Source organism: Tachysurus vachellii, chromosome 15 (genome assembly GCF_030014155.1).
Source record: "Tachysurus vachellii isolate PV-2020 chromosome 15, HZAU_Pvac_v1, whole genome shotgun sequence".
NCBI classification, from domain to species: domain Eukaryota; kingdom Metazoa; phylum Chordata; class Actinopteri; order Siluriformes; family Bagridae; genus Tachysurus; species Tachysurus vachellii.
Genome location: NC_083474.1, coordinates 15,657,729 through 15,677,273, shown reverse-complemented (window position 1 = coordinate 15,677,273; position 19,545 = coordinate 15,657,729). Strand labels below are relative to the sequence as shown.

Below are 19,545 nucleotides of genomic sequence, written 5' to 3'. Positions count from 1 at the left end.
ATATAATGAAGAAGAGATGTGTGGAATGTATGTTTCATGCATCATCACACAAACACTATTTGCTTCTTGTGAGCAGGTTCAGCTACATGTGATGTGAAATCTTAACATTTTAGTGATTTTTATTTTACACTTCTACACTAACAAACGCTTCCTGGGTGTTTCTTAACCCATGTGGTTATGGAGAAACAGGAAGTTTACAGCAAGAAAAGACAGAAAAACCTTTTCAAGTAAATCTTGCAATATACAGGGCTTGTGTCTGCTCAGCTTTGGACATCTCTTCAGTGTGAGTTTCTAATTTAACCATAAATAAAGTATATTATTCATATTGTCATTTATTACTAACATCTAATATTTCTGCATGCACCTCTGAAAGTTTTAAATAGACACCAACAGCAGTATAAAGAGTGTTTGAATATTAGAAAGCAGCCAGGGTTCATGTTTTCCTGAAATTATTTTATATATTATCACTCATCTCATTTTTTAAAATTATTTTATTTTTTTAATGTCCTTATTTATTTTATTTTTTATTGTCCTTAGATGGCACTTTCACTGTGGATAACGATTATTAGCATATGTTGTATGTACTCCGAAGTCACCAGTACAGGTAAGACAATTTACATATAATATTAAATAAAAACTAAATCACAATGCACCATTGTGTTATGTGGCCAGACACTAAGAAATGTTATGGTTAAAACTCTGAAATTAATTTCTTTACTGTAATTAAAATGTTTTATTTCTTTTATACCACAACAATTTACCAAATGCTATGAAATAATCTCAGTCATTATAAAGTCATTCCTTTAACAAATTATCCTTTTTTCTTTGCTGAAGTTAATATGACAAATATGCATTTGTAACACATGTCAGAAAACTGCAGACTTCTTCAGAAATTGCTTAAAGTCATTAAAAGTAACCATGCATGTCCCTGTGAACATTAATACTATATATAAAAGTGACGTGACATACGGCTAAGTATGGTGACCCATACTCAGAATTTCTTCTCCACATTTAACCCATCCAAATTCACACACACAGCAGTGAACACACACACGGAGCAGTGGACAGCCATTTATGCTGCGGCTATCCAGCATGTAAACATTCATCAGCACTGTGGTATAAAAATATTTAATATTAATAACTTAATTATGGGGGGGCACGGTGGCTTAGTGGTTAGCACATTTGCCTCACACCTCCAGGGTTGGGGGTTCGATTCCCACCTCCGCCTTGTGTGTGTGGAGTTTGAATGTTCTCCCCGTGCCTCTGGGGTTTCCTCCGGGTACTCCGGTTTCCTCCCCGGTCCAAAGACATGCATGGTAGGTTGATTGGCATCTCTGGAAAATTGTCCGTAGTGTGTGATTGCGTGAGTGAATGAGAGTGTGTGTGTGCCCTGCGATGGGTTGGCACTCCGTCCTGGGTGTATTCTGCCTTGATGCCCGATGACGCCTGAGATAGGCACAGGCTCCCCATGACCCGAGGTAGTTCGGATAAGCGGTAGAAAATGAATGAATGAATGAACTTAATTATGAAACACGTTTTAAGTTTGAATTTGTAGAACAGCAGCAACAACAACAACAACAACAACAACAACGATAATAATAATAATAATAATAATTATAATAATAATAATAATAATAATAATAATAATAATGTACATAAAACTATTATGTAAACAGTAACAGTAACATCTCTTACTGAAACAGTAAGAGATGATGCATTAAGGCTTACTGATAAGCTCTAGAAGGCCAACTGAAAATAGACTTTCAAGATAAGAAATACTTATTTTGCTTCATGATGACTCATTTGGGATTGCAGACTAACAAAAAAGAAACTGCTTAACTGTATCAGTTAAGGTGACAGTTCTCTAATTTCAAATTTTTAGTTCACTAATCTCTCTCTCTCTCTCTCTCTCTCTCTCACACACACACACACACACACACACACACACACACACACACACACACACACACACAGACACACACACACTCTCTCTCTCTATCTTTATCTACAGTATATGGTATTGGTAAATACTACCCTAGAGAGGGGAGACTGGATCTTTAAGATTACAAGCTTATTGCACAGGAATTCTGCCTGGTAGACATTTTTGTAGAAGACAAACAATTTAAACATGATTTAATATGAAATTCTGAATATGTGCTCTAAAAAAACGTGTGTGCAATGACACCTTGAGATTGAAACAGAATTGTGTGGGTAACTTGTGAAGGCATCATACAGTTTCACAGAATTTCATGGAAACTTCTGAAAATATTTTTTTATTTTAGAATAAAGTCTGGTCACTGTACTGAATAATTCTCTTAGACATTTGCTTCTTTGAGAAATTCAGCAGTTTTAGACAGTTTCACTGTCCTGTACTTGTCAGATCAGGTAAAAGTCCCTCTCAGATTAACTTCATTGTGTATGCATTTGTGTTTTTTCATGTTTATGTCATAAAGCAAAAAGGTCAATCTTTCTCCACTCCATACGTGTCTCCATACGTGAACATGCTAATATGTTGCTTTGAAATGCTTTTAAAAATTCGAAAACCTTACCCTGTTTTTTTTTGTAGTTGTAGGTGATACTTCTGTTTCAGCAGATACTGTTAATGGTTTGTGTCATCATATCCCTCATTATTTACATCATTATATCATGTACACTGTACATGAGCAATTCTTAGTATTCTCAGCAGTATGGGGCTAAGTATAAGGAAAATCTATCAGAATATAATACAGCTATTTAAAAAGTAGTTAGTAATGTTTATGTTTCTTTATTACAGGAACCACTGAACCAACAAATACAGGCTGTAAGTATCAAAGAGGAAAGACAGTTAATTGTAGATAAAGGAATTTGCTTACTTAGTTTTTAGCACATTTGCCTCATAATCTTATAATTCTGTGCGTGCAGAGTTTGAGACACACTAAGTCGATTGTGTGTGTGATTGTGTTCAGGGTGTCCCACACACTGTGCCCTGAGTCCCCTGGGATAAGCTCCAGGTTCTCTGTGACCATGTGTACAATAAGCAATGTAGAAAATGGATGGATAAATAGATAGATCTGCTTATTGTGCTAATGTCACAGGCCACCGCAAAAAAAAAGATTAAATTGAATAAATAAATAAAATATAGATATAGATAGTGCTAGAAAAATTGACAATAAATATCAATAATTATTCACATTTTTGACCCTGCATAGTCAGAGTGTTCTGCTGGTGGTACTTATTACTTGTGGTACTTGCTACCAGAGAACTAGCACAAAAATGAAATTTTATCATGTAAAAAGGAAATTTGAAAAAACTTGGCAGGGTGAAGACAGAAAATGTATCCTATAAACCATAAATACTTTGAGAGTACTTTCTGTGACAAGGCAAAAAAAAAATGGTACAGCAAGTCCAAAGTTGTTTTGTGTCTCTAAAGAAGAAGAATAAAAAGAGGAAGAATAAAAAGAAGATGAAGATAACAAAGATGTTTACTGATGCCTGCTTGCAAGTTTGTCAAGATTGCCATTTCAAACAGGATGTGATCAGCATCAAGCGAGCAATAAAAGTTGATGTAAAGTTGAGCAATGTAGCTGCCAAAGTTGATTTGGTAGCCTAACGGTTAAGGTATTGGTTCACCAATCGAGAACTTGTGATTTCAAATCCCAGGTCCACCAAGCTACAGTACCACTGATGGGCCCCTGAGCAAAGCCCTTAACCATCAATTGCTCAGTTGTATAAAAAAATGTCCCACTGTACCTTGATAAAACAAAGCTTGCACTGCTTAATACCTGAAAATAGGGCTTTCTTTTAAATGCATTCTAATTTAGAGACAGCACATAAATGTTCCTTAAAACAAGGAGAACCATTTACTTCCTTGCTTAGCAAAAGACTGCAATTAATAGAAAACTTTACACTGATATGTCAAATAATACTGTAAGTTAGGCAATACCACATGATTCTTAATTTAACTTGTTACCAATTATTTTCTTTGTTTTTTCTCTTAAACAGTGACTTCCACACAAATCACATACATTAGCATTTGCATTCCATTAGCTGTTGTCCTGCTAGCAGCTATTATTACAATAGTGCTAGTGTTTATCTACAGACGAAAAAGGTGAGTTTTATTTGGACTGTTTTGTGCAATATTAATTTGATGGCTGATTTTTTGTTAAACTAATTAATCTAACGATCAACCAATCAACCAACCAGCTAACTAACTAACTATCTAACTATGAGGGGGACCCAATAATTTGCTATAGTTGCAGGTTTTGCTAATATGTGCTTACTCTCTCCTAAGGGGTGTCATACACATGGTATTTGTGTTTTTTTCTAAGCTTGTATATATAAATGTGACATTTTTTGTTATTTAATTCCCATGGCAGATGTTAAAGAGCAAAGGATTTTTCTGAAATTGTATTTTTTTGCTGCCGAAGCAGGGACTATGCTAAGGAAAACGTTTCAAAAGCACTGCATACTGTGTCCTAAAACAGCATATCAAGACAATGTTATGATCTTGATCTTGCACTGTTATAACGCGCCTGCATAAACTACACTAAATCAATGTGTAGCAATTCACATCCACCATATTCTCCAGTTCTCACTCCTTGTCAATTGTTTTTGCTCCTGCATAACCATGGGATATTTTTCCTTAAGTTTTCCTATAAATGCCTAAGCTTCGATGTAAACTAGCTGATGAACAATTTGTCCTGGGGAACTAATCCATGAACAAGTCTGTTAACATAAAGAAGATCTACATTGTCTTGGGCTGACGTGCTTCTTTTGATTTTGAAGAATCTTGTAGAAGCATAAAGTTTTATCAAGCAACATTTGCAAATTACATTTGCAAACAAACTCATTACTCTTTAACATCTGCCATGGGGTTAAAAAACAAAAATCATTACATTTTTGAGCAGGACCATAGAAAGAAAATGACACAAACACCACACATGTATCCTCCACAAGGTATGACATCACTTTGTAGACTGACTTACCAGACTGTATTATCAGAATTTTTGAGTCCCCCTTGTTCATGTTCACCTCAGTAAGAGAACTGTTATTATTACATGTTAAGATTTCAGAATGTAAATAATACAGAACTTGATATTACTTTTAATATAAAAACCGTTATAGGTTTGTATTTTAATTCATGTCATGAATGTTTTATTTTTTATATTTTCTAATATATTTTTTATATAATGTTGCTGCATTTGAGTACAAAAGAACAGATGGGTGTTTACAGAAATAAAAACTGACTTACAGGGGACGGGGTTGTTTACATCAGGAGTCAATCTTCTATGGAAATGCTGGAAATGTGTCTATGGAAGTGGATCATAATGTGTAAGACATGTCTTTGATACAACAGATTCAGACTCAGACACTGAAAAACATACTGATGACCACATCCCGAACCTCTGAACTCAAAGTAACTGTAGCTTGTAACATATCCTGAACTTGCGAAATTATCTTTTTGCAACTTCACTTTTGTCTACAAACCATGAGTGTTAGCTAGCAACACAAAAGTAATCTTTAAATGGCTCATTGTGTTAACAATAATACATTACATTACATGTTGGTAGTTTAAATATTGGTAGTTTAAACTAAATACTCATTTACAGTTGTAGCTGAAGCGTTGTTCTGTCTTCTGTGAACACTAAATCCTGCCTTCTTCAGTTTGATTCGCCATCTCAGTCATTTGGACATTAATGAACACTGCTAGACATGATGCAGATTACACTAAAAATGTAACTTAAAAAACCCACAAACACTGCCTATGCTGGATATCACTCTGCTGGGACTTATCTAAATGTTATCACCACTACAAGCAAAAAACACCAATTATGAGAATTATTACACTGCCATTTTTATACAGGTACAAACCAAAAGAAAAGGAAAAGGACGACTATGGATCAAAGCCACCTTTAACAACTAAAGAGGAGCCAATATACATCAACGTCCAGGTAGTGTAGCTATTGCACAGACAAATAAAAAATATTTAATTGATTCTGCTCAGTTCTCTGTGTTTATCATAATGTTCTTTTATTTTATTGTTTAATAATACTCTTCACTGAAGACTTATTCAATCTGTCACTGCTTCCCTGGATAAAAATAAAGGCTTCCAGAATGGCTTTAGGAACTACATTAATGTAATGATGTGCACTACATTAATGTAATGATGTGCAATACAGTGCAATAAAATATGAAGTTAAAAATAATATCATCATATTTGTATCCCAGCTATAATTTCTTGTTTTCTAATTTGTATAACTGGGAATGTTGTGCAAGTATCATTCTAAGAAAAAACTAAAACATTTATTAGTATTATTATAAGATCCAAGCAAATGATTTACCTCTAGCTTCTTAGAACTTGTCATATACAGTACATACTGTATACTTGAATGTTCTGATAACTTTCTCTTTAAGCTGTAGTACAGATAATCACAAAGTGAGAGGCACACTATTACCACGTTCTGTATATGAATCACTAAAGTTTCTTTATGTGAATGTAATTCCTGTAATGTATGCACATGATTAGCCAGTGAACTACTGTTATTCCTGAGCTTTTTCTTCTGCTTTTTTACCCTACAGGGTAAATGTTCTGTGGAGCCAAATGTGGCTGGTGATCGAACTGAAAATATCTACTGTAATGTTGGCTATGATACGCAGCAGTAGGACACAAACGATCATACATTAAGATCATGGCAGTATCATCACATCATTTGTTGAAAGACTTGATATTATAAATATATTATTCTTTATGTACAGCTTAAATGAATCATGGAATGTAACTGAATTGCATTAGCCTTTCCCTCACATCTCTAAGGTACGTATAAAGTCATGAAAAACATGCTATTTTAAATGGTTTATTTATTAGCTGCAAAAGAAAATTATGAATATGATACTGAGAAATCAGCATATGCATTAAATTTTTATTAGATGACTGTTAAATGTTCATCAGGAAATAAAAGCTAAAGCAATTTTGTGTTGTATTATTTATATTACATTCACATTTAGTATTATTACTATATATATAACAATTTTTTTTTCTGATCTATCAGGTTCTGCATTTGATTTCCTCTTTCTCTTTCTATGTTGCAAAATGTCATGTTCTAAAAAAACATTAAGTACAAACCAGTGTTTTGCAACAAATTACCCTGAAATGGAAATTCACATATAATGATAATGAACTCTGCTTTTGGAAAATGGAAACTATGCTATGTGTTATTTTTTATTAAATTGTTTTCTCTCTGTAAACACCTTCTTTGTAATTGTTGTTACTGAAGAAAGAGGTCAGATCACAGGATAAACAAGGCATTCAAAAAGAAGGTCTTTATGTTAAATAATGCTTTTATGTTGGTCAGTGCATCGGGAAAAAACCCTAAAAAGTGTTATACTGTATTAAACTTAAGCTGTTGCCCAAACAACGGTTTATGCTTGATGTTTCCTTATTGATGTGCCTCCTGACAGTAAATATGAAAAAAACAACAATTCTTCTCTATTTAAGTATTTATTTTAGAAATGTGCAATGTCTTCTTAGCAATGCATTCTTAATAATCCTGTTTTAGTCATTCAGAACATTAAATGCAATTAACCATTAGATTAGTTATGGCAAAATTATGGTTAAATTCATGCAAACAAAAAATAATCATATTGAAATAATTTACTATAAGACTTGAAATACAAAAAAGTATATATCGTCGCTGTCGGGCGGAAACCTCGTATGTCCAAATTTGGTCAATTTCATATTTTTTCACATATCGATGCTATTGGTCAGTCCCCACGTGGGTCTGTTATTTTTACAAGTTATTAACCAATCTAAAGTCTTGAAAATAGCTTGAGCGCAAATCTCCACTTCAACTGTCCACCTCTTCCTCACTCCGCGGGAGAGCTTCGCGGCATATTTCTCCTAAATAAAAGTCACAACGAATCAACACGTCTTTTGAGGTAAATGTCTTCAAAACACTGGGCTCAAAGAAAAAAAAATCTTGACCCCCCGCTAGTTCTGGTGCTCGTCTGAAGACAGGAATTTAGCGCAAGACAATCCACTGCAACGCGGACTAAACCCTGTGCACTGCAGATAAGGTACGTGTGTACGGGTGTTTTTTTAATTTCCTGAAAAATAACAGTTTTGGAGATACGAGGATTCCGCCTAACAGTGAGGATATGCAGAATTTAAAAGCAGACTATATGAAAACTGTATTTGTAAGATTTGTTTTTTAAAAAATTATTTATTGAACCTGTACTATAATTAGATTGTTACTGTATAATATATGCCCTGCGATGGGTTGGCACTCCGTCCAGGGTGTATCCTGCCTTGATGCCCAATGACGCCTGAGGCTCCCCGTGACCCGAGGTAGTTCGGATAAGCGGTAGAAGATGAATGAATGAATGAATGAATGTATAATATATATTATGTTATTGTAATCTAATAAATTATATTATGTTCAAGGATAAATTCAAATACTTACTTATAATTAAAAAATTTATACTTTAAAAAAATTCATCATATCATCTTTTACTCCTTCACCGAACAAAATTCTTTGGCGTTCACACATTAGCATACGTTTCTTCGTATTCACTAGCATATTCATAGGGATACTCCTCTGCATATGGATCATCAAGCTGAAAAGGGTGAATAAAGATTAGGATTATATTATATACATTACAGTGTATACATTGTTATGGAAGCTTGTTTCCACCTTGTTTTTAAAAAAAATAATGTATTACTTTATATCTAAGAATTGCAACTTTATATCTCAGAATTCTGATTTTTTTTCTTGCAAGTCTTCTTTGGACTCTTGAAAGAACATTACATAGGAATCTGTTGTGTCATAGACCCAAAAAACCAGATGATGCAGAAGTGGTATATTTTATACACCAACAGCTTCAGGCATTAGAACGTCAACATGATTATCACTGGACCCTCCATCACTGGACTAAATGACTACAGGCCTGTCGCTCTGACATCTGTTGTCATGAAGACCTTTGAACAGCTGATATTGGCCCACCTAAAGTTTGTCACAGAACAGATGCTGGATCCCCTACAGTTTGCCTACCGTGCAAACAGGTCAGTGGACGCCGCAGTCAACATTGGACTGCACTACATTTTGCAACACCTGGACTGCCCAGGGACATACGCCCGGATTCTGTTTGTTGACTTTAGTTCGGCTTTTAATACTATAATTCTGGAAATTCTTCACTCCAAACTCCTAAGGCTCACTATACCCCCTTCCATCTGTCAGTGGATCACCAGCATTCGGACAATCAGCACTGGCGCTCCACAGGGATGTGTCCTCTCCCCACTGCTATTTTCCCTATACACTAATGACTGCACTTCAAGTGACCCAACTGTTAAACTCCTGAAGTTTGCAGATGATACTACGCTCATCTGTCTCATCCAAGATGGCGATGAATCTGCATACCAACAGGAGGTAAAGTGGCTGGTGCTATGGTGCAATCAGAATAGTCTGGAGCACCCTCAAAACTGTGGAGATGATAGTGGACTTTAGGAAAGACCCCTCAACACTACTCCCCCTCACAATTTCCAACAGCCCGGTGTCATCTGTGGAAGCCTTCAAGTTTTTGGGCACTACCATTTCCCAAGACCTGAAATGGGAGTGCAACATAAACTCTATCATCAAAAAGGCCCAGCAGACGATGTACTTTCTACGTCAATTAAGGAGGTATGGTCTGCCACAGGAGCTGTTGATGCTGTTCTACACTGCAGTCATAGAATCTGTCCTGTGCACATCCATCACCATCTGGTTTGGTGCAGCAACAAAACAGGACAGAAACAGACTACAAGGCATGGTTAGAACAGCAGAAAAAATAATTGGCACCCCGCTTCCCACTCTCCAGGACTTGTACGATACAAGAACCAGAAACCGGGCAGGGAAAATCACTACTGACCCTTCGCACCCTGGACATAACCTCTTTCAGCTCCTCCCTTCTGGCAGGTGCTACAGGACTTTGCTTACTAAAACTGCCAGACACAGGACCAGTTTTTTTCCCCAGGCAATCACCCTGATCAACAACTCACCATAATTGTATTCACTGCTTCTTATCATAAGTACTGCATTATCAGGACTGTCAATCATCAAATCATCTGTATATATTACACACACTACTGCTGCTATATATTGCACAAAAAGCATATTGCACAATATTGTTATTTGCACTCCCACACTTTATGCACATTACTGATCGTTCATATTCTATATTCATATTTTATATATTTTATTCATTCTATATCCATATTTTATACTCATTCTGTCTTTATTGTATCTCATCGTCTGCATTGTTTTCTTGTATAGTATAGTGTTATTTATGTCTGTAACACTGAGATTCACAAACTGCTGGAACCAAATTCCTTGTGTGTGTCAACACACTTGGCCAATAAATCTGATTCTGATTATCTGTGGATGCACCAGAAATGTTGGATGTCTGGGGTTATTACAGACAGAGAAACTGTCTGCCAATTAATGAGACTTTTAGATGGACAAAGTGTGGACCTTAGGTTGTGAGGTCGTCTAAGTCTATGCAATACAAGAACTTCATGGAAAAGTCAGAATTCTGAGATACAAAGTCAGAATTCTAAGATGTAAAGTCAGAATTCTGAGATATAAAGTCACAATTATCTTTTATTATTTTTCAAAATGAGGTGGAAACAAGCTTCCAGACATTGTACTATGTGCAATCATTTTATGCATAACATATTTTAAGTATATACAGAGACATTTTGCATATTAACGTGTTTATGCTTACTCACTGTCAAAAACAAAAGCAGTAATCCATATTCCTTATTTTTATATCTAATCAAAAGGTATTTATTAAACAATAAATAACATTATGAATCCCATTGATTTATATTTTATGTACTTAACGGAAGACTGCAAAAAGGGAAAAGCTGCAGTGAACCTACTGCCATGTTGCCGTACACATGCTCACTTCCGTCATAGCTTGGGTTCAGATCTGTACATTTCCTGCAGATAGAATGACATGTAATTTAACTACATTCATGTACAGTTGCTAAAATACTTATGTTTATACTAATGCTACTACACAGCAAATTTCTGGAGTTGAATATTCTGGAATTAGACATAGATTTGTGTAAGAGTTGGGAGTTTGAAACTTATTGGGAGCTGTGAGTTATTTTCTAACTTTTTTTAACAGCCTGTGTTGAAGGGTACTCTAAAGTGGTATAATATTTTGGTGTTCATACACTGGATGTTGAGGAGCCCGTTTCAACTCCATCTTTTGTTGTTTGGTCTACATCTTTTCCTGACCCAGCTGCATTATCTTAGACTTCCATTATATGAATAGTGCCATTTTAGTTTATTAAACTATTTTTATGCTGTGAGGGATTTCAGGGAACACAGCACTTGTTTGGAAGTAGTAGCTCAGTGGATAAGGTGTTGGACTACTAATTAGAAGGTTGTGAGTTTAAATCCCATGTCCACCAAGCTGCCTTTCCTGTGGCCCTGAGCATGGCCCTTGACCCTCAATTGGTTAGTTGAATAAATGTAATTCATTCTGGATGTCTACCAAAGGTTGAACATTTATGTGTGTGTGTTTTTTTTTTTTTGTAATTAATAGTACCTGAAACCATTTTAGTGTTTTAGATATTTTAAGACTGTGAAATTGTTATTATTTAAATAAACTAGGAGTGAATTTTTACTCTATATGTTAGTAGAATTTTAACTCCACCGTAGTTTAGATTTAACTCCCGAAAATAGCTGAAAAGTCAACTCCCTAGGGTATATTCTATGGTCTATGGTGACACATGCACACTCAAATGTAGTTAGAACAAGTGTAAAAACAAGAACAGAAATACCTTTTTGGCTCATACTGGCTGCTCGCATTCATTTCCATCTTTGGCTGTAGTGTTAAGGGAGCTTCAGTCCTCCTACTTTGAATGAAAAAATATGTCTCTTTTTCTCTCTCTTTTATATATTAGATATTTACACAATATGTCTGAATGTCATTCATCATCATGCATGCTTACCAGCGTTTTATTATCCACACAGAGAAGCCCACGATCATGATCATCACAAAAATGGAAGTGGCAGCGTATGATATGTACAGTAGCATGCCTGATAAAACACAAAATCAGTTTTATGGTGTATTTTATAGTAATATCATTTTAAAATTTGATTTAAAAATGGCAAATATGCAGTATCTCACAGAAGTGAGTACACCCCTCACATTTTTGTAAATATTTTATTATTAAGCTTCGCGTTAGTTCAGGCAGGCCTCGGAGTTAAGTGCATCAGCTGCTAATCAGCTAATCATTCCGGTGCGCCCAATCAGGTACGACTTCTGTAATTTACGACCCTTTAAATTCCCTTCTCTCGAGCCGCTCTCACGCACTGCTGCTGCTGCATTTCTAACCCCCCCTCCAACCCCGACTCCTCCCAGCCAGAACCCGTCATTCAGTCCATTAAGTTACCTTCACGTATTCGCGTCTCTTTCCCTTCTCCTTCTCCATTCCCCTTTCCCCTCTTCCCCCTCTCTCCCCTATTCTATTCACCAATCTATGCTTTTCCAACTGCAAGCAAAAAAAAAACAAAAAAAAACTTTTCAATTACTTTTCAACTTTTCAATCAGAAACAATGGTTCTGTTTCTGTTGCTCCGGGGGGTCTCTTCGATTCTCCAGCCGCCGCTCTCCCCGCTCCGTCCATGCATGCGCACGGAAGGCGCGCGGGAAAATTCGCCCAGAACAGAACCATACCGCCAACACTAACTGTATGCATATCGCTCAATAAATCTTCTTTTGACAAAGTGGTCCTGACTGAAATATCTATTCATGTGACAACACTGAAGAAATGACACTTTGCTACAGTGTAAAGTAGTGAGTGTACAGCTTGTATAACAGTGTAAATTTGCTGTCCCCTCAAAATAACTCAACACACAGACATTAATGTCTAAACCGCTGGCCACAAAAGTGAGTACACACCTAAGTGAAATGTTCTTCAGTGTTGTCACAAGAAAAGTTATAATAAAATATTTACAAAAATGTGAGGGGTGAGATACTATATCATAATCTAATTTTAAGAGCATGTTGGTTTACTGCATTGCTCTGCTTTTCTACACTGCCCAACTGGATGACACTTCATCCACTTGTAGTAAAATGGGACATTTTAACATGAACATCAGGTTTAAATATCATTCACAGAATATTCACATTGTTGAAACAATATATTTTTTAATAATGTTTCTCACTGTTGTTTGGCTCAGGGTTGTATGGCACTTGTAAATTCAGGGTGTAGTTCCCTTGGCTGTTAGTGGCTTGGCAGTGCACAGTGTCAGAGAAGCCTAGCGCCACCTGTAGGGTCACTATAGTCAGAGTGCCGTGTTTTTCTTCGCGGGTTTGGAGCTCTGATGACGGATCTGCACCCCACAACTTGATTTCACTGGCAGGATGAGAATCTATTGCAAACTGACACGTCATTCCTGAGGCTCCCAAAGTACAAGATAAGCCAGCTTTAATCTCAGGAGGATCTGAGAAGAAACATTTACAGAACTTCTACATTTAGATCACTTGGGAGAACTGTATAAGATACGATATACCTTTATGCAGCATTTTCAGCATTTCCAGCTCCGTGGTACATACAGTTTATCCATTATATCTGTAAGTTTACTTACACAATACATTGAGCTGTGTTGGACTGGAGTTAGTGTGTCCCTCTGTGTTAATGGCTGCACAATAGATGGTTCCTATGTGTCTGGACACATTCTTCAGTATGAATGTGTGTCCTTCTGACAGCAAGATCCCAGCCTCACTAAACCAGTGGTATGTGTGAGGAGCAGGATTACTGTCACTGGAGCAGGTCATGTTCGCTGTGCTGCCCTCGGCCACTGAGTCCTTTGAAATGACGGAAACATTTTCTGGAGGATCTATCATAAACACACACCTGTTAATAACTCACACTTTAATAAAGTACCGAGAAATAGCTCAGAATTTGTATTAGACATGCCTTGAATAACTGGAAAATTAGTTTGTGACTGAGATGGTGATATTTATATGTATCGTTATTTACTCGATGTAAAGCAAGGTATTTTAAAGTAATTAATGGTTTTTAAATTTTTTAAATCATGTTGCTTATGTGTTTGAAATAGATGACTGTTAACATTTATTATTTAGCCCTCTATCTAATAATATAACAGGATAAAACAATAGAGCTATGATACATGGTGCTAAACAGTAGTACTAAATAAATGAAGTATTATTAATGTCAGAGTTCATCTATTATGTACTTTTGTGGAGTGTTTGCTGGCTTAGTGGTTAGCATGTTTGCTGCACATTTCCATCATTGGGGGTTCAGTGGTTAGAACCACCCTGTGCTCATAGAACATGAACACTCACAGAAGAAAGGTGACGGTAAATAATATTAAAAAAAATGTAATCACATGAAAAAAAAAGGTAATCACATAAACTCAATCACATGATGTATTTCCTTGTTTGTAATCTGGATTAGCTCTCTGCACAGAATAAAACTAAATACTAAATAACCCAGAGACTCAATAGTGGTTTCTACTGGGGAAATGATGCTTAATGAAGCATTGCAGGCCTCTAGTAGTGTTCAAAGAAAATAAACTGTGTTTGTTCAAAGCCCAGGGGTTTAACATTTCTACCAGTAAAGAATAAAAAATAGCTTATATACGCCACACCAATTAAAGGAATTTTTTCCTTTACTCTATACTATTTTTTTTAAATCTAAAATCTAGTATGATTCAGCTACACAGAGACAGTGTTTTTTAACAATATTTAACTGGCTTTTGAGATTGAATATGCTTGTACATGGATAGATAGACACTACTCAAAACATCCCACCAAAACTGGACCCATTCTCAAGGCAAGACCTAAACTCAAGTCATGGTTTCAAGTCAAGTCAAGTCTTTCTCTTAAGACTTGCCATCAATGACAAGTAGCTACACTGGTTTCTACTTCTTCCTGAAACACTTAGACTAGATTAAACTAGTTGTTTGTTTTATGTGCATAGTTTGAAAAAGCAAAAACCCTGAACAGAGTTTTAGGTTGATGGCATCCAAAGTCACTAACCCAGTGAATCAGTGTTAATGTATTCTTTGACAGAGCATTCTGTGCATCGCTCTGGATAAGGGCATCTGCCAAATACACAAATCTCATCTACCAGCATACTTTTTGTAAATATATATATATATATATATATATATATATATATATATATATATATATATATATATATATATATATATAAATTTTTTTTTCACTTACATTTTACTTCTAGAGTTGTCATGTCGGTACCTTTCTTGCCTCCCTGAAAAACAGCTGTGCAGCTGAGAGCTTTCTTGTGGTCTGTTTTTGAGGGTATAAAGTTCAGAGACGATGTCATTTTCCACTGGCCATTGGTTTGCTGCAGCGATTGGGTGCTAACTGTTCCTTTGTGGCTCCAGGTAAAGTTGGGTGGATTAGAGGGACATGAGTGATACACTATACAGCTGGCAGTCACCCTTTTCCGTGAACTAATTTCTTCTGGGATGGATAGAGTAGGTTGACCTGGAGAATCTGCAGTTGAAGTATCAAACAGAATTTATAGCAAAATGCCACAAAAACCTATTGAATCTCATGCAGAAATATTTTGAACATATAATAATGTTTCATTTGTAAATATACAATAATATCATGATGAATCATTTGAAACAGTGTGTCATATATTCATATATTTCATTCATTAGTTTGATTTGCATGTATTTAAATGCTCCTCTCAGGAGTTTTATTTACATTTATTGCAGTTATATGTACAAGGTAAGTTTACAAATTCATATATGCAAGCACATTTTTAAAGTATAACACTCACCTTTTATTGTAATAGACACTTTACTTTGATGGAATGAGTATTTGTCGAAATCTGCAATCTCAACCCGGAACATTAATTGGCCGCTGTCAGCATGACGCAAATGGTCGATTTTCAGAGAGCAGTTTCGTTGGTTTAAGTTGCCCAAGAGGCTCGTGCGATGCTCAAATGTTTTGCTAATTTTGGAGGCAGTGGAATGGTAGACATTTTCATTAGATACTGTGGACCAGATTCCTGTGAATTGTGAAGCTTGCCTGTCTGTACCAGGGTAATTAAACAGGCAGGGAATCACTACACATGAGCCCTCAAGGCCAATCACAGATTGAGGAACCTCAGCATCCCATGACTTGCTCTCAGCTGGAGATACTGCAGTGGCAAAGTATGAGTAAAGAACAGTTTTCCAGTGTTACTATTTGTGAATTGTTTTTAGACCCAGACTCTGACAAAGACAGCCCGTAATCCTCAGGTGACTTTGGATTCATGTTTTTATCTCCGCAACTCTCTTCTGAAATATTTTAGAATATTAAAGTATCGCTTTGTTTTAGGTGCTAAAATGGTCTTAACAGGATACAAGAAGGTTTTTGGACCAAAATGAGTTTGCACTGATTGCCCACCCTAACATGAGGAATTAATTTACGGCAATTAAGAATGCAACACTGAGGAAAAAGTACATCATAATCCTACTAATAATAATACTACTATTAATAATAACAATAATAAACAATAACCAGAAAATTATTCTTGGTCAAAAACACACAAACATAGAGCCACAAATCCTGTGATGAAATATTTGCTAGCCAAATTTACAAAGATTTACATTTACAAATTTACCCTTATTTACAAACAATAGCATGGAATTAGACATTAATATTATTACATAATAAATATAAATTAATAAATATATATAAAAATAATAATAAATGTAAGTAATAAATCTTTTTTTTTGATACATTAATATTAATATGTAAATAAAACTAACATATTTACATATATTTTCTTATTACTTATTCACTTTACAAAGACAAAATAAATTTTTATAACACTTAATTATTAACAGTTAAACTAGTTTTATTTCTGAGAGGCACATAAACATCATGCTGAAGCTAATCAGATGCACATTAATGTTAAATACATGCCACCAGGTTCAAGCAATAAATTACAATGAAAATAAATGTTTTTTATTGTAGTTTCTCAAAAATATACATAAGAATTTACATGACCCACCTTTAAGCCAGAGGGAATAGATGCACAACAACCAGCAACTAAATGACATCTTAGTCTCTTATGTACCTGAAAATATGATTCTCTCATTTATTATTATTTAGCATTTCAGATAGACTGCACTTTATTTCTGACATGTTTCGTGTATGTAGAAGAGAGTAAATATATTTTTTTATGTAAACTAAGTGCAATTTTTAAAATGCAAAACTGGTGACTTACCTCTCAGCAGTGAAATGCTGTCGCTGTTGTCTAGAGTGCTCAAGTCCTTTTTTTATTTTAGTCAGGTTCACTTCCTATTTATACTTCCTGTGAAATGTATTTTTACACCAAAATTTCACTATGTTAATAACCCATGTCATTAAATTAAATCACATCAAATTTTATTTGTCACATACACACATACAGAGTACAATATGCAGTGAAATGCTTTTTGCATCTGTCCGGTATTCAAACATAAAAGGAATGCAATTTGGGATAAAAAATATAACCAAAAGGAGATAGATAAATAAAAAGTATAAACTATATAAAACTCCTGCCTTGATGCCCGATGACGCCTGAGATAGGCACAGGCTCCCCGTGACCCGAGGTAGTTCGGATAAGCGGTAGAAGATGAATGAATGAATGAACTATATAAAACCTATATAAAATATGAAAGTGTGAAGATATATGTGAAAATAAATGAAAAATAATGTATATACATAAAAAGTTTGTGCAGAAAAAAAAGATGGAAGGAGAGGTCCAGTACTAGATCTTGGTGTTTCCTGGTTTAAACTCCGAATGGCCTGCGGGAAGAAGCTTCTCCTCATTCTCTCTGTGTTTGCTTTCAAGGAGCGAAAGCGTTTCCCTGAACGCAACCACCTCTCCTCAATCCAGAAAGCAGAATTTGCCAAATTTCTAATGTGTATTCTCCACTACATTGTCACATCTTATACAGCACTGCATTGACAGCTTGTTTTCTGCTAGTTTCAGAACCAGCTTCCTGTCAGTATAATGGAAACCGCTTCTATTGTTGTCAGACCTCTAACCACAGCCAAAACTCAAAATGTCAATGTGTGTTGCCAAGTTTGCTGACTCTGTCTCAATTGGTTTTGATGGTAAACCATGTTTGCCCTGTATTCATTTCCACTGTTATGCTAAATTAGCCCATGGAACAGATTTGTTTGGAAAAGGGGAATGTGTGATAAAAGGCCAGGATTTGTAAGCCAAGCTTTAAAGGGTCAGACTATTTTGGATTTGATATATTGCACTTATGACCCATGCAGTCAAGAAATCTTGTTTGTTCGTTGTCCAGACAGTCTGGTGACCAGACATGAAATCACTCACTCTCACTCACTCATATTCTACCGCTTATCCGAACTACCTCGGGTCACGGGGAGCCGGTGCCTATCTCAGGCGTCATTGGACATCAAGGCAGGATACACCCTGGAGGGAGTGCCAACCCATCGCAGGGCACACACACACTCTCATTCACTCATGCAATCACACACTACGGACAATTTTTACAGAGATGCCAATCAACCTACCGTGTATGTCTTTGGACCGGGGGAGGAAACCGGAGTACCCGGAGAAAACCCCCAAGGCACGGGGAGAACATGCATAATCGAACCCCCAACCCTGGAGGTGTGAGGCGAACGTGCTAACCACTAAGCCATCGTGCCCCCGACATGAAATCAGTTTAACATAATAATACCATTGTAGAAAACTATGACCTGTTGCCTATTTTTTTTTTTTACAATGTGCTTCCTGTTGCAACTGGAATATCTCAATGTGGGAAAAAAAAGCTATGAATTAACACTTATGGTTCCTCATACAGCACACAGAAAACTTTCTGCACGGGTGGTTAAGATATCACAGTATTTTGGTCCAAATGTACTGCCAAGTTTACTGACTCTGTGTCAATTGGTTTTAATGGTAAACCATGTTTGCCCTGTATTCACTTCCAATGTTATGCTAAATTAACCCATGGAAAAGATTTTGTTGGAAAAGGGGAAATGTGTGATAATAGGCCAGGATTTGTAAGCCAAGCTTTAAAGGGTCAGACTATTTTATGTAAAAATAAAATGATGAGGGTAAAGATCTTAATGAAGAACAAGAAGTTTATTCCAGTATAACAGTGACAAAATACATGAAGTACTTTGGGTTCATCGGAGTCAGTAAGAACCTCGGACAAATCCTGCTCAAGCATTTTATACTGTTTTCCCTTTTTGTAGTTTAAATGAGGTTCCCGCTTTGAATGTGTATTGAGCGTAAGAACCGAGTGTCTCCCAAATGGCTGGGCTACACCTTATTGTCTAGCCGGATGTCTATGTTAATCATGGTCATGTACACCTTGGCTTGGTATTGTTACAATTGTTATCAACCAAATGGTCACTTTAAATGTTAATTGCGGTCATGTAGATCCTTTGTTAGTGGCGATCCTTGATGTCCTGCTGCCGCTCCCATACTAACAGTTGAATCAAGTTTATTCATTTAGAGTTCTAAATGTATTACCTTATGATACTTAAACCTATTTAGGAA

At 35.9% G+C, this 19,545-nt stretch overlaps 2 protein-coding genes across 3 annotated transcripts; one reads left to right on the top strand and one right to left on the bottom strand.

The window, feature by feature from the left end:
• Window positions 1-26: 26 nt before the first annotated feature.
• LOC132858145 (uncharacterized) lies at window positions 27-7,337 on the top strand. Its single transcript, XM_060888368.1, has 8 exons — window positions 27-283; window positions 538-604; window positions 2,567-2,605; window positions 2,774-2,800; window positions 3,982-4,087; window positions 5,233-5,310; window positions 5,843-5,930; window positions 6,559-7,337. Exons 1-8 carry the CDS (start codon window positions 170-172, stop codon window positions 6,640-6,642), a joined length of 603 nt encoding a protein of 200 aa, XP_060744351.1. The 5' UTR covers window positions 27-169; the 3' UTR covers window positions 6,643-7,337.
• Window positions 7,338-7,458: 121 nt separating this feature from the next.
• Window positions 7,459-17,429, bottom strand: LOC132858144 (myelin-associated glycoprotein-like). 2 transcript variants are annotated; one of them, XM_060888366.1, is made up of 10 exons: window positions 17,248-17,429; window positions 17,032-17,097; window positions 15,811-16,173; window positions 15,228-15,518; window positions 13,616-13,867; window positions 13,193-13,471; window positions 11,975-12,062; window positions 11,804-11,878; window positions 10,892-10,952; window positions 7,459-8,592 (listed from the first exon to the last, which is right to left on the bottom strand). In XM_060888366.1, the coding sequence occupies exons 2-10, from the start codon at window positions 17,078-17,080 to the stop codon at window positions 8,518-8,520; spliced, it is 1,533 nt and encodes a 510-aa protein (XP_060744349.1). In that variant the 5' UTR covers window positions 17,081-17,097; window positions 17,248-17,429; the 3' UTR covers window positions 7,459-8,517. The 2 variants fall into 2 exon arrangements, with proteins under 2 accessions (XP_060744349.1, XP_060744350.1); XM_060888367.1 differs by having other exon boundaries at window positions 15,258-15,518.
• Window positions 17,430-19,545: the final 2,116 nt, after the last annotated feature.